Consider the following 16402-nt stretch of genomic DNA (forward strand, 5'->3'; position numbering starts at 1 on the left):
TTTTTTTGTTATTAATAACGTATACGTATATGTTTTTTAGTGGTACGCGTTACGCTACCACAGGTTGAGAACCGCTGGATAGAGGACAGATTTTTTTTTGGTTGAATATAAATTGGAATTTCTTTATTATTGATTATCAACTAATATTAGGCAACAAATTTCACTCATTATAGTATTTTATTATAATATATTATAATATTTTTTTTAAAAAAATAATATCAGAACCCAGTATCCCTTTAAAATACATCACAGTGAACTTCTGAAAACGAAAAAAAATATTCTACTACCATCCAATATAATGAATAACAATACATATGTACCTTTTATTACGGGATGATTTTTGTAGGTGCTCCGACTGGATTTGGGTCTTTTTTCAATGAATAATAGGAGGTATTATCCATGAAAATAATGGCATTTAGTAATAGTACATTTTTAACAAACCATTTATAGAATACGTGGCCGTTCATTTTATGATGGTTGTCTGAGGAATTTATTTTCAATTCGACACGGAAGATTTTCAGGAACCAAGCAGGCTAATATATAACATAACGGGTCGTTTGCTTTTATCTGGTTGTTTATTTTTACCTGCGTAGTGAGCCTTCTGAAGAATGCCTCCTATGGTGAATTGACGGTTCTGGTCGACCTAAGTTTTATCCCAAATAGTTTATTGGTCTACCGTATTTACCTGCAATGCCTATGTATTCAAAATATATTCGCCACCAGTGCACAATTTCACATCCCTCGAAGAGTGCGTGGGTCTGACATTTTTCTTACATTCACAAAATACAAATTATTTAAGGGTTTGTAAAACAACAAACGTTTAAAATTTAGCAGATTTTTCATCTTTGACGACTGTTTTTAAAGCGTAAAAATTTCACGATTGAACCAAAAAATATGTACTTTTTCTCTGGTAGCATTTTCATCGATATTATCTTCTTCTGCAATTGATTTTAATCTATTTATTTTTTAAATAAATGTCATAGTAAATTTATTTCTATATTCCATAAAAATCATAGATATTAATATATTATACATTTTCCAATATCGCCAACTTTTGATCATTTTAGTATAATACCTTTGTAGAATTTGAGGACTGTGTAAGTATTAAGCTTGTGGCTTGACTTTTTCTTAATAAATGTATGATTGATTAGTATCAATAAATTAAAAGTAGTTAGAAAATATCGAAAATTCGTTATATATAAAAAAAAAAAAAGACAATTACTTGAAGATATTTTTTGTAGAATAAATATTGACGAAGCCTATATAGTAATTAACGGAAAAAAAGCTAGGAAATATAAAATATAATAATAATATATACAATGTAATTATGTCACCCATTTAGAATTTACTTATTTTTACATACAATTTTCAAAAAAAAATATTTAACATTTAAATATTTTTAAGATTGGTACAATATTATGTTATAATACTTCTTATCACGATCAGGATAACTGCACCATTTACGCGCGAGAGGGGAGGGGAGGTTGTCGTGGTAGACGCTAATATTTCTACAATATAGTAGTAATTGGAATGTTTGGTAATATACAATGGACGAGTTTTGGTCGCAGCCCAGTTGTGTTCTCTTTGTGTATGAAGTTTAAACAATATAAATATATAATATATGAATTATTGTTTACTGAAGATATGATTAGTACCTACCTTATTAATTAGAATGTTATTGCCATGATATTGATAACATCGTAGTTCGTCGTTTTATTTGTACAGTAGATCATAATCAAGATAAACTAACTTTATTCTTAACTACCTAAGTTATTAGCTAATCATGGTTATAAAAATAAAGATGACAATCGTGACATTTTTAACTATAAACGAATATGTAGAATAAATATACTATATAATTATGTACATAATAATTTATTGTCTAATAAATACTTTAAATTCGCCTTTTACAAGTATAATAATAAATTATATTTAATTATTATAATATAATATAAAGAAACAATTAAAATTGTCTATATACTATATACAATATCGAGAACTAAATCATTTATCTGCATAATAATTTCCCAGTATCAGGATCAAAGGTCTTTCTGATCATCCTTACCCTTCTTGTGAGTCGCCCCGTGTCCATACAATATATTATATTATGTATGTTACACAAAATTTGTGTATATGATTTTTAAATTAAGCATATTATGTTATGATAACATTTATAAAAATAAAAACGAAAGTTATACAAATAATAATAGGTATCTAATGACCTAATACGTAAATATTTATAAATTTTGACAACTACGGTCGAGTTGTCTCGCTGAATTATACATCATGACATCATGCCATTTTTTTACATGTGCACTTCTTTGATGTGAAATTCGTATAACATAGCACCTCGTCTCAACTGAATAACTGACCCTAACCAAATGAATTTCCGTAATGAATATTCATAAGGTACCTAATCAACGAAATTAAATGATACGGAGAACTGATTAACTTACTAGAAATACGCATTCGTATGACGGAATATTCTACAGAAACTAAAATCAAAACCATATTATAATAAAGCTTATCTTTATACTTAAAACTGCATACAAATTACAAGGTAATTAATTTGTAATATTAAAAAATTTAATTTAATAATAATAATAAAAAATAATAACATTATAGGTACATAACATATATTAATGTTATTAATATAAATACAAATAAAAAAAATCATAAATGTATATTATTTTATAGGTCAAAACGTCTAGCTACTTAAAAAAAGATTATAATATCATATTATTATAATTTATTAAAATGAAACGAAAATGTGGGTACTTTTTTACGGATTAAAAATTTCTCATAAATGAGAAAAAATATTCAAATATTTTTTATTCTATATAAATAAGCTTCATGAAAATACAAAATAAATCACTATATTATATATTAAGTTTTAAATTATATCTTAAGCTACTATTTTTATTTGTCATAACTCATAATAATAAAAATTAACAAATTATATAAAATCCGAGACAATTCACAAACATGTAACAATTTATCTGAATTTCAATTTTTTTGTATCAAAAAATGTTGAAAAATATTTTGCTTTATAACACGCAATTAAATGTGCGTCACTATCATTTCAAAAAAAAAAAAAAAAATGAAAAACTTAAGGAAATATAATGATAAAAATATTTGTATTATTTTGATTAGACATTTTACAAGAAAACTATTTTTTAAAATCACTTATAGATTTTTAAATAACGAGTGTGATTTGATTAAAGAATCATTCTGCATATTATAAACTGCATTTATGTGAGTGTGAGAGAGAGACAGAGATAGTACACTTTTTGATTCAAAGGACTACCGTTTCGGACGGGTCTGAACCATTACTATAATGTCGCATCATTAATAAGAATATGGTGGTCGACATACGAAATAAAAAAGCAACGCCGACTTCATGCTGAGTAGTGGTACTGGTGCCTGAGATTTTTTTTAAAAAAAAAACGGCAACTTATAAATAGTACTGACAGTGGAGAAGAATAGTATTTGACTAATGGGTTGGACTACCGTGCCAAAAGAGACAAATGGTTGGACAGGTGCAATTTGTCACATCTCCTCTCTCGACGGCGATGGCAGCGTGACGATGGTATTTCAATTGTGCTTTCGTCGTCAGTTATAGAAAGGAGAAAGATAGAACAAAAAGTTAAATATTACTAAAATAAACAAGTGACGGAACGCATCGGTGTTACGGGTAAAAAACCTCTTATAAAAATATATTGAACACGTGCATTTTTATCTATTGATTTTTAAATAAATTGATATGGTAAATAATATGACTTGAAATATGATTTGAGTTCAACATTCCGACATCATGTTTTTGAGAAAGGTCTATTATTTAGTGTCGTTTACGTTCGTTTGTGTTTTTTCAAGTGTTTTTCTGAACAGCGACTTACATCTCATTTTTATCTTTTATCCCTAACGTTCGTTGTGTATAAAATAATAAATACAAATAATACAATACCAAACTAGCATAACGCAATACTATTTAACTTTTAACTTTAACACATAATATAATATTATGGACTTACCATTTACAGTATCATTATACTCAGTGACGGAGATGGTCTATACATTGTCGTCATCGTTGCATTTTTTTCCGCACGGGTTCCGAATACCAATTGCCTAAATGCGTCGAAGACGGGGACATCGGTAAAATATATATACATATTTTTATGCAAAATTCGAGTAGAATATAATATTACTATAAACAGGGTGATTCACCAAGTATTCTCACCGCCATTTTTCCTTTAATAATAGATGTATAGAAATTCTAATTTTTGCAATTTTATAGTAGGTTTACTTATTTAATTAAGGTTTTGGTTAGCTTCTATTTTTCACCAGATCAAAGATCATCTCTTATGACTTATGAGTCAATCCACGCAAAAATATTTTGTTTAGATGGTTTTAAATGGATTGTATGGTTTGGGTATGTAGTAGTATAGACGATTTCTACTTACATTTTTAAAATGAATATAAAATCTAATTTTAAGAATTTATGATTACATTTTGAATGATAAATAAAATTGATAAATAATCGAGTTATTTTTTAACTTAATATATTAAATTACACTTTTATTTTCTCTACTGCACTTAATGGCATTACAATACATATTACTATTATTAAGAACCATATTTTCGAGTGTTTACCAAAATTAAGTAATAAAGGAAGTATCGTGTACTGGTATGTTGGGAATAATTGAATAGGTACTTGTACATTCGTACACTACTAACTGATTCTATTACCTGTCTTATTGAATTGTTTTAATTGATTAAAAATATTGTTCAAAAGGAACATTTAACTACGTTAATATAAAAATGATTTAAAATATAAATAATATGGGAGTTGATAATTTGCACCACTGCAGGTAGTAATAATATAGCCATATATTGTAAAAAGTTATGTAACTATATTTTATGAGTTAAAATTTATTATTAGAATATATAATAATAATAAATACTAATTTACGAAAATAAAAAACAATAATTTAAAATCTAATTTTATTTAGTCCATAATCAAATTATTCAGCATACTTTAATTCCTATTTTACAGAAATACTCAATTTTGATATTCTACATATTATTGTACTATGATCGCCTTTTGTGGATAAATGATGAATTCGTGAGTTTCCTAATGACTAAATCTTATTCATTGTATTATCCGAAGTAAATTCGAAATTAACATAAATTCTTTCTGTTGACATTTTATAATCTGTAAGACTTTTTCGAGTATATTAATTTTCAGATTAAATATTACATTTACCTATTTTATGTTTTTGTTAAATCATTATTTAAAAATTATTATCTTTATTATGTACATTTTAATTACTTAGAAACTATTCGTTTGAATTTTGATCAAGTAACAATAACGCTTTCAAAAAAAAAAAAAAAAAAAATCATCATATTAAAAATTTATAGGGGTTATGCTTGGAAAATCACCCTGTATATCTGAATATATACTTTTCAAATATAATATTATTATGTCGTCCACAGTAAGTACGTGTAGGTACTGTTAACGCTTGAACGGAGTGCTCATGATAATAGTAATATGTATACCTATACCTACTGTATTGTATTCGTTCATGTGAGTACGTATGACTGTATAGCTTAGTAGTTTACCTATTATATGCAATGTATACGTGTGCGCCAGACATTTTCTCGTTTGTGAATATTATTTACCTTTTAGCGAAAAATCTTTTCCTTAAGATATTTCATAACTCTACACGAGATTTTACACCTAAAATCCTTAGTTTGCTCTCAATATTTCTTTCAGCTTAAAACTCACGAAGTCGTTCATTTGTTTTCGAATAATAAATCTGGTTTTGTATTCTTGTAACATAATAATATTAAATATACATTTATGTAGGTACAAATTAGTTTTGTCAATTGAAATTTATTACAATCTATAAAAAACTAATCTTATTTTATTGCAATAACAAGTAACCAAATTTCAAACCCAAAACACTAAAATATGCAGTATTCTAATGAAACGATGGTTCCAAAAATTGTATTGGTTCCTATACCTACCTACACTTAAAATATTTATAAGACAGGATATTTTTTTATTGTTAAAAATGACTAATTACAATCTATACATTATTATAATAGTTAGAACTTAAACAAATTTATTTTTAATGTTTAAATAAATAATTTTAAATGGACTTATATCTCTAATATCAAATTATATTATATTAAATATTAATTAGTTATTTAAAATAATATTTAAACTATTAAAATATAATTTTATTTGTTTGAATGACTTATTACCATATACTTTATCTATATCGTTAACGAGAATATAATTCACAGCACTAAACTATTTATTATTAAAAGTTACTTTATTCAAATTTAATGCATCAACTTATTTTATTTATGAATATTTTAATAATTTTTGAATTTATATCAATGTAATTAAGAAAATTAAAATAAATAATGTAGAAAACGGTTGTTAATGATCTAAATGTTGAATTAAAAATAATCAGACAAAATTATAAATATATCCTTTTTAAATATAATATGCATATTTTTGAACGTTTGAAAAATGTTGTCCGATTTAAATTTTAGATAATACTGTATCATACAATTAAATATCTATTCTTACAACAATAATTATAATATACATTTAATTATAATTAAATTATATTATATTATTAGATAATCATAAGTTACATAAATTACATAAATTACATAAATTAGTGTGTTATAGTAAGATTTTGTTGTTTTGATAATAATATTATAGTGATGCAATATAAAGTAAAAAGGGATCATTAGGTATTTTTATTAACTTTTAAATCCTTATGGTATATTTAAAGTATATACAGGCATGTACACAAAAAAAAAATGCCGAGAGGGGGGAAGGGAGCGTATTAAATTTAAAAACAATTTATGTTACATAATTTTTTTTATTTTCTGAGGATATTGAAACTTTTAACCACCGCTTCTGTATATGAGCCTGAATACGTCATACAATAGTATTGATTATAAATAGTACTATTTATAGTAAATGATAAAAGTGATAGATAATTATGAAAACATATAGGTAAATATAGAAACTAAAAATATCAAAATATGGTTATAATTATAATATGTATAATATAATTGGATATACCAATGCTTATGACTAATAAATACCTATACCAGGTAATTAAAACTTAAGCGGCACATAAGGAATCTAACCATTATATATAAAACCGTCAATTGCTTTTAGGTAGTAGCTGTAAGTACAGTGTTAGAGACTTTAAACTTTAAACAAACAATTACAGAAGCATATTATAATATGTATATTGTATAAATATTTAGTTATTATGCATTATATGTTTGTACATTAAAAATATGAAATACTGAAATGGATATACGTGGCCAATCAACTAACATTTTTTTTTGAGTTAATAGTTTAGTGAAAAATTGATATATTTGCATGATGTTTATTCAGAGGTGTCGACCAACTTGATCAGTTCTACTATTATAAGGAAAATCGAAACGCTGTATTAATAAAACTCAGTGATGTCCTCATATGCTTATGTGTTCCAAATATAAATAGCCTGATTGCATTAAAATACTAATTGGCTCCCAAAATAATGTATTTATGTACTTATACATAAAATATAGAGGTAAAGTAAAAAAAAAATGTCATAAAACTCTAATATAATTTAATTGTTTTACCAATCACTAAAAATTATAACAACTTTTAATTAAGAAAATTATTAATATAATCCTTAATCAAGTCATAATAGTATTTGTTAGTATACCTATGTATATTCAAAAAATGTGTCTCAATGATAGAAAAAAAACAATATTACTTATTTACTTAAAAAAGGTTATTTCGGAAAACAATAGGGTGACACCTGTGTAATTGGAAAAGTAATCCTCGCCGACTTGGTAACCCCACCGCTGGCATTCCTGATGGAATTTACATCCTACGTCCAATCATATTAAACATTTCTTGACATGGAGATACGTCTGAGCCTAAATAAAAAGTAAACAGTTATTAGGAAAAATATTGTAAAATGTATGTAAATAATTTTAGGCATAATAATGTCATTTTAGGTTTTTGTATAGGGGAACGTATGAGACAAAATACATTTTAGGTATGCTAAGTATGTTAATCGTCAAAATATAGTTGAAAATTCGGAGAAGTCACCCCGCTGTATAGCAAATTTCGAGTGTACCATGCCAATATGCCATTGGATAATAATGAATGTGTTCAATTTGATTTCGATCATAAATGATTATATATAAAAAACAATTCTGAGAAAATACAGGCTGTTAGACTATATTTTTACGGATTATGGCTTATGGATGACGACAATGGACGAAATCGAATAAACCGAAAAATGTTATACCATTATGTATGATATATTTTATTATTATAATTAATAACATAACATTTATATCATACATTAATGTCATAAACTTTTAAGTCAATTCATGGCGATAGATACATGGATAAATTTGTATAAATATTTTTTGAATTTTATGTTTTATAATTTATTTTTGTTTTTAAATACCCTTATAATACCTAACAACTATGATTAAACAATTAGAATATTAAAAAAATATTTATTTTTATTATTTTTAGTAAATAATAATATACATAATGGCAATGGTGAAAATGTCATGCCCCAACAATAATATTTTTTAAATTACAACGAAATAATTAAAACCGTTTAAGGAAAGAATGTTGGAAATTGTTTGTTTATATATCTAATTTTAACTATCTATACAAAAAATTGATTTTTGTCGTTTATTATATTTATTACACATAAATAATTTAAATAATAATTATAAAAATAAAATTCAAAATTTAAAATTAAAAAAGCTTATAAATAACTTAAAATTAGTTCCAAATAGGTATTCCAAAAATTGTATTCAGTATAGAAAATTATAAATCAAATAACAGTTAAAAATGTTTTAGTTTACATAAATATCATGTATTCAATTATAACAAAATAACTGAATTGCTTAAGTGGAAAACTATTATTTTTCCTATAAATATCAAATTAAATAAAAATTGTTTTCCACATATCATTGAAATGTACTTAGGCACCAATATAAACATAAACTAATGTTTTATTTATTTTTAAGAAACTTAGATTTAAAGATTAAATATTTTATAATCCAGCACATGATAAACGCAAATGGGCGGCGACTAAAATGCGTTCAAACTTGCGCACCCTATCCCCTCTCCCACCAATTTGACACACTGATCAAATTAGCATCGTTCAACATCGGTCCTTGTTGTCAGTTTACATTCGCGAAACGGGTGCTTTCTCTCGTGGACCGAAGTACCGCTGCAACTCGTTAACGCAAATTCAAAATTTTTTAACTGAAAATCGACGACTTGCGCACAACGAAATCAAAAGTACATATTATACTAATCTAGATTGTTGGTAAAATATTTTCGTGATTTTGACGAATTTTATCTACATTTTTATGTGGGAAATTCTAGCTTGTGATGAACTTTGTATTCAATTTTCAAACCATTTTACTCACCAAAAAATATTTTCGCTCATATATTTATTGAAATAGTTTAAAAAATTCGTAAGTATCCGATTTCTATAAATAATCAAAGAGAATGGCAATACTTTGAACATTTTATCATTAAGGAAATTCCATCATAAATATTTGGTGAAAAAATATAGTCTCTAAACTAATAATGTTTAAAATGCATAGAAAAAACAATAACTAGATTCACGTAAAAAAAATATCTACTGTGTTTATTCACTTCTGTAAAAAAGCCACCTTCAAAGATGAAAGAAGTGATTTTTAATGCTCTAAAAAAAACCATTCACATAAATATAAAAATGAAATGTTTCACTCTACATATATAAACTCACACATACATTATTGTTAAACTGAAAATGTCATTTTCGTTTTTGGTTTAGTTTTAGACCCCGTCTCATCCATATCCTATTTTCAATAAAGATACAAAAATTCAGCTAATAACTTACCAGGTTTTATCTGGTTGTTCATCTTAAACTGTAGGTATTTGAGTTTCAACGGCCAGTTGATCTGGAAATCGGCGTCGTTCACGCACAGTTCAATTATATGCTGCATTATACTCGTGTCATAGTGTATGTTTTCCACATCATTCGAATTTCTGAACACCATTGACTTTTCCTCTTGCCACACTGAGTTAATGTGTTTAATAACTGAATAGATGTACGTCACATCAAATGGTGCATTGATAAAATTTGGTATTCCAAACGTTGAGTAAATATCTAACAAGCCGGCAGCTACATTCTTAGGCTCTATATTATGGAGCGGCACCAGGTTAATGAATAGGTTTGAAAGATACCAGTGAACCATGATGTATGCATAACCATCGCAGGTGTTTTGATGCATGTTTATGAATTCGAAGTGAGCCGAAAAATAAGAATCACTTACGTCAGACGGGAGAGACGGCAATATCGGCTGCAGCTCCTGTTGCTCCAATCCTATTTTCAGAGTTTCCTGGAGCATTGCATCCCGGTTTGTGCAGTATTGGCACAGTTTCATGTACGTCTTCACCGCTTCACTGGACACATTACAGTATCTGTTACTGAGTAGAACGAGCATCTCATCAAAGGTACCGTGGTCGATGCTCTGGTGCGCCTCGTGTAGCACGTCAAACAGATCCTCTACGATCACGTACTTGAGGAACTTGGAGGCATTTTTCCGTGACGACGGCTTCACCAGCCATTCACGACTTTCCATGATCGCAATGTTATATTTCTGAAGAAACCAGCAATCGATGGGCGTTTTAGTTCCTCCGTTTGCATACTTTACTTTTAGTTTTTTAAGCCCTCTGACTAGAAAATTATACCTTTCAATGTTTATACTAGCCTCTTCTTCACTTTTGTTGCTGGAAAGTACAGCCGCCCACGCCTCGTCGAATATAGTTTTTGCTGATTGAGTCATGATACCAGTCTGCAAAGTTGTGAAACGGATATGATGTTAAGGCATACGTTGACCAAATACTTAGGTATATATTGCAACCATCTACGCACACAAATTGTCTTAGACTGAACTACAGTAGCCTTGTAACTGGCGATTACCGATCCGAAACCCCACCAGAAACTATCGTTAAAATACAGGCTATTTTTTTTATAAAAGGACAATATTTTTCAATGGTTCATTTAAGGCACCCTACCACCCGCTGCTAATGTTACAGTGACAGTTGTGGGATGATTGTGTGTCCCAATATTCCTACCTGTTTATTACTGTATCGACCCGGGTTGGTTCGAATACCGTCTCTAGCAGGTATATACTACATTGTAATGCTGGGTAACGGTAAAACAGCATAAAACGATTGAGAACAATTGATTTTTATGTTTTCTAACCTTTCTAGAGGCTTTACCTGATATTTGTACTATAGACATTAATTTTCTTATTAAATATTTACAAAAATCTAAATTGTGTATTTTTGTTATTATTTCAATATTACATTTTAAATGATGCATTTGAACTTTTTATATTTAAAAAATAAATTGTTGAAGTCTTGATAAACAATAAAAATATATTTTAGTAATTAAGAAAAAATAATTTATACAAAATTACTGGACGCATGTAAAATCCCAGGAAATAATTGATTCCGATCAATAGAATTCCGGAATGTGAATATTCGGACCGTAATATCACGGACCTTAAAAATCAGGAAAGTTATAGCAAACCTAAAATGTTGAGCAGTTTTACCAATCACTCGCTGCTAATACACTTTTTATTATTTAATGTTACCTTATTCATATTTAATATAGCATTACCTACTTACTTTATTCATGAATATTTTAATACATTCAAAAGACTAGTCAAAATTAGTCATAATAACCGATTATTATAAACAAAAAAGTTGCATAACTATTTTAAAATTAAATTTAAATTGTATTCATTTTCCAATATAATAATAAATAATCATTATAACATCGGTACAGTTATTGAATTTTAACGATTTTTACGTGATTAATTTGTAAAAGGGTCGTTAAATCGGTCGACCACCCACCACTAGTATAATGACAGGAAAAGGCGTTCATCATATGGCACAACATAATATACATTATATTTATCAGACTACTACCGCCCTCTAGTTGATATACAATGAATCTATAAAATATTGGATATTGATAATGTTGTGTTGTACCCCCGAATTAAGATAGGTAGTATGGTTGCCCGACGAATTTTGAAGAAGTGTCCACCGAAGTCACTATTAAAAACAGCTGGAAATTATATAGATTATTAGCACTTGAATGTAATAGTGCCTATAGCCTATAAGCTAAAATACCGCACAAATACCTTGTAAATTCTACTACTTGTAATGAGTTAAAAATATGATATAAAGTTAAAGTATAGGATTGTACTTAAATATTTTTTTTTCAGTTATATAATATCTTCAACTCATCATTTTATGAAATATAAAATGGAGGATGGGTATGAAAATCTTTCCCTTTTAAGAAGTGGTAATGTATAAGAGATATTTATTATGTATATTTTTTGCTTACCTTTCGAATAACTTATGGTCATTAGCTGTATTTTATCCGGCTTGGTATTGTACTGTAGTAGATAATAAATAATCAGAAGAGAAAGAGGTATATTGAAATATTATAATAAATAAATCAAAAGAGAGAGTTACAGAGAATTACATTTATTATATTTATAAAAATCAACAGAAAAATGGAATATTTATTGAAAAAGTGTTAGGTGAGTGACTGAGCGTCGTGTTGACCGTCGTAGTCCTTTTCATACATGTTAATAACCCGCCTTTGTACATGAATTTAGAGATAGCGGCATTAATCATTCGTATATTGATATCGTTATAATAATATTATGTGCTATTGTTATAATAATTTATGTTTATACAGCTTCAAAGATTATTAATTTTCTTAAATCTAAAAATAACTTAATAAAATAATTATTGTTATCGTATGTTAATTAATCTTTGTGCAGTTGTACAAATAATATTTTATTTAATTTTCCAATTAAGTATTTAATTAAATATTAATTAAATATTTAAGTACCAACCTAACTTCAACAACAGTTCAGAATTCTGATCGGGTATGCTAGCGCTGCACAACGAGGCCACACCTATGCGAAGAAGTCGACCGTCGGAGTACGATCTCATTATAAATAGAGTATAATAACTCAAAAATAAAAGAAATAAAAAATAAGTATAAAAATTTAAAGGTACATCAAAATAAAATATCTCTAAATAAAAGTGTAAGGTATAAATATTGTTATGGTTAGTAGTTATGTATTTTAAATAAAATATGCTAGGCAAACACAAGGGACACAAGCCTTGAATGATTGCCGGATTTATTATAAGTTATTAAAATTCATGTAATTATACCTTCCTCCTGATCGTCGGAGGGTTCTCGAGATCGTAAATCGAGAATTATCTAGTACACCGTTGTAGTAAAATATTAATTATTAAATTATAATAAATTTAATAAATAAAATATAGTATTTAAAATTGTATGATTATATAAATATAAATGCGCATGCACCTTAAATTATTCGCAGCTGTGTTTGAATGCGCAGTTGACGTAATTATATTGATAAAGGTTTTTAAACACTTAGATTGAAATAGAGTAACACTGTTTAATTTTGATTAAAAAAAAAAAAAGGAAACGGTCTAGTTGTCGCTCGCAATATGGTGTTGAGATGTCTTGGATGCTCATGCACTTAATTCTTTGAAGGATGCTAATGCACTGATAAGAAGAGACGACTTGGTCAAGCCGACCAGAGTCGTCGGTGGCCTGATCAAAGGTCTCTATGTTACAAAGAAATTGTCTTTATCTCCGGCGATAGAGGCCTTTACTGGACCATCCATTGTCTCCGGCGGCACACGAAATAGGTCACATCTGTTGCGCTACACTATCACAACTATGTATAATATCTTACGTGACCAAATAATATAAATCGTTCCTTTCATCAGTGATTTAAGATATTTGGGTTATAAGTATTATCTGCGTGCGACAACTTGACCTTTATTTATTTTATTAAATAAAAACAAGCAATTTACAATTATGATATATGAGCATATCATTACAGTATACGCGTGAATTTATCTTTTTTTTAAAATCCAATGGTATAAATATAAAAGTATGACATTGACTAAATTCAACTCATTTGTAAATGCTAAGATTCAGGAATATATTGAAACAAAATAACTTTTATCTACCTGGGTATTTATTTGTTAGGAATTTGATAATTCTCATTATCAGAGCCGTGCCGTTAAGATTTAGCGCCCGGGGCAAAATAAAAAATATTAGCCCTCTAATATTATAAAAAAAAATTTTGGCGTCCCCTTTTAATAGTTTAAACCATGCGCCCGGGGTACATGCCCCCAAGGCCCCCTTCCCACGGCACGGCTCTGCTCATTATTACTAGAGCTGAAAATGAATAATTATTATACCTACTGGTATTAGTAAGTTATTAGATTATTGTCGACTGAAATGACTGCGAATTTTAATTATTGTCTTTTTTAATATCTATAATAGGTAGTTATTATATCAATTTATAATATATTTATTTATATTTTTTATTACAGACTTGGCCATACAACGCACACAACACCGTGAAAGAATGTTCATCGCCTGATGACGATGACTACAGATACAACTGTTATGATAGTTATAATAATACACTGGAAGGAAAATCATATTCAACTTACGACACTTACTACAAATCATCTATCAATTCGTGAATATTTGTCATTCATGTATATTTTATTTAATATAGACCTAGGTGCTTAAAATAAATTTGAAACAATCATAATTATTAATTAGACACCTGTAATATATTTGTATTCTTATTTTATGATAGGTTAACATTTAATTTATGGATTTGTACGAAATTTAATATAATCTGTTCAATCATAAAATATTTATTATTTAATAAAAATAATGAAAACAATAACAACTGATTTTATGAGGGTACATTTACCATATAATATAACAATACGGTATATCTAAGACTATTGACTGTGACAAAATATATCTGACGATTCACAAGTAAAATATTTACAAAGTAGGTAATTTTTTTACCGAAAAGTCAAGTTACCTAATCAAAAATCATTTCCAAAATTCCAAACACCGATTGTTTTTAGATAAAAAAAGATACCTGATATGATACTGTTTTGAATAATATTAGAGATACTATACGGTGTACAAATAAATTATTATCCTTTGTTTTACATCTGAAAAAATTGCATTGAATAAATGCTTTTAATATTTGTTTAATTGACATATTTATATAGCTTGATAATAAGTTTTATTTATTTATAGTACCTATTTAATTTTTTTCAATTATTTATGAATGAAAAAAAATCTCATAACAATACTTGATAGAATTTGAATTTTATTTGACTACAATAGACGATTAAAAATTATTTTGTTCGCTAATCATTAGTATTTGGTGATGTAAATTAAATAGGATAATTTTATTTACTGTTTTCATTAAATATAGTATATTACATTTTATTTTATTGATTATTTAACAATTTCCGGATTTGTAGGTTAGTTAGATTATCCATAATCGAATAAATTGATAAGCGTTTTTTATTCCAAACGACTGAAGTAATTGAATATTTTATAGTATAACCAAAAAAACATTTTCAGGTTTAGTGAATTAAATTCAAACTATTTCTTAACAATTGATTCGGTTCAAGAATTTTAATTTACTCAAATTTCAACTTATACTAAAACGTGTCATTTTCATGGTTTTAATTATATTCATTAATCCAAATGCCTTTGACAACCTTGAATAACAATGATACTCATTACGTCATATTTATTTATCCTTTTTAAAAATTATCTGCTTTTTTATATTAATAAACTGAAATCATTAATTTATATGGAATTTTTACTTCTTAGATAATTTTTTTAATATTTTTAAATATCAAAATAATTGAACAATGAACATTTATAAAATATTAAATTAAAATCATAAAATTACTTTTTTTTCCAATTTCATAAAAAGAAAAAAGTCAGTGCAATTATAAAATTGTTAGTCTCATAAAGTATGCGGTTATTGCTCAATCTTTTATTGAAGTTGAAATATACATTTAATTAAAAATACTTTCGTAAATATATATAATAAGTATTTACCTTGTGTGATAAAATGTGAACTATGTGAAATAAGTCAAAATTTGAGAAGCAAATTTTATCTCATATTTATTATATATTTTTTAATGAAACTAAAGTATAAATAGCAAACTTCAATGGTTTTTACTTTTAATATTTGTACAGCAATTAAAAATAATATAATTGTTTCAGATTGCAATTATAACATTAAATGTTGACATTCTGAAATGTACGAGGGCGTATGAGAATAATGTAATTGATTAAAACGAAAATAGAAAAATAAATTATGTCCATGAAAATAATAATAGTAGCCAAGTACGAAAGTAACGTCACTTTTTATGATGATA

The 16402-nt window shown here is 26.9% G+C and overlaps 1 protein-coding gene across 5 annotated transcripts in view; it reads left to right on the forward strand.

Annotated features, from left to right (window-relative positions):
- Positions 1 to 14892, forward strand: part of LOC114125321 (transcription factor 21) — a 124698-nt gene extending 109806 nt beyond the window's left edge. For all 5 annotated transcript variants that reach the window (XM_050207713.1, XM_050207704.1, XM_027988923.2 and 2 more), the window contains exon 3: positions 14522 to 14892. In XM_050207713.1, coding sequence (XP_050063670.1) covers positions 14522 to 14677 — 156 coding nt within the window. In that variant the 3' untranslated portion in view covers positions 14678 to 14892. The remainder of the gene's footprint in view (positions 1 to 14521) is intronic.
- The last annotated feature ends 1510 nt before the right edge of the window (positions 14893 to 16402 follow it).

Source organism: Aphis gossypii, chromosome 1 (assembly GCF_020184175.1).
Source record: "Aphis gossypii isolate Hap1 chromosome 1, ASM2018417v2, whole genome shotgun sequence".
Lineage (NCBI taxonomy): Eukaryota > Metazoa > Arthropoda > Insecta > Hemiptera > Aphididae > Aphis > Aphis gossypii.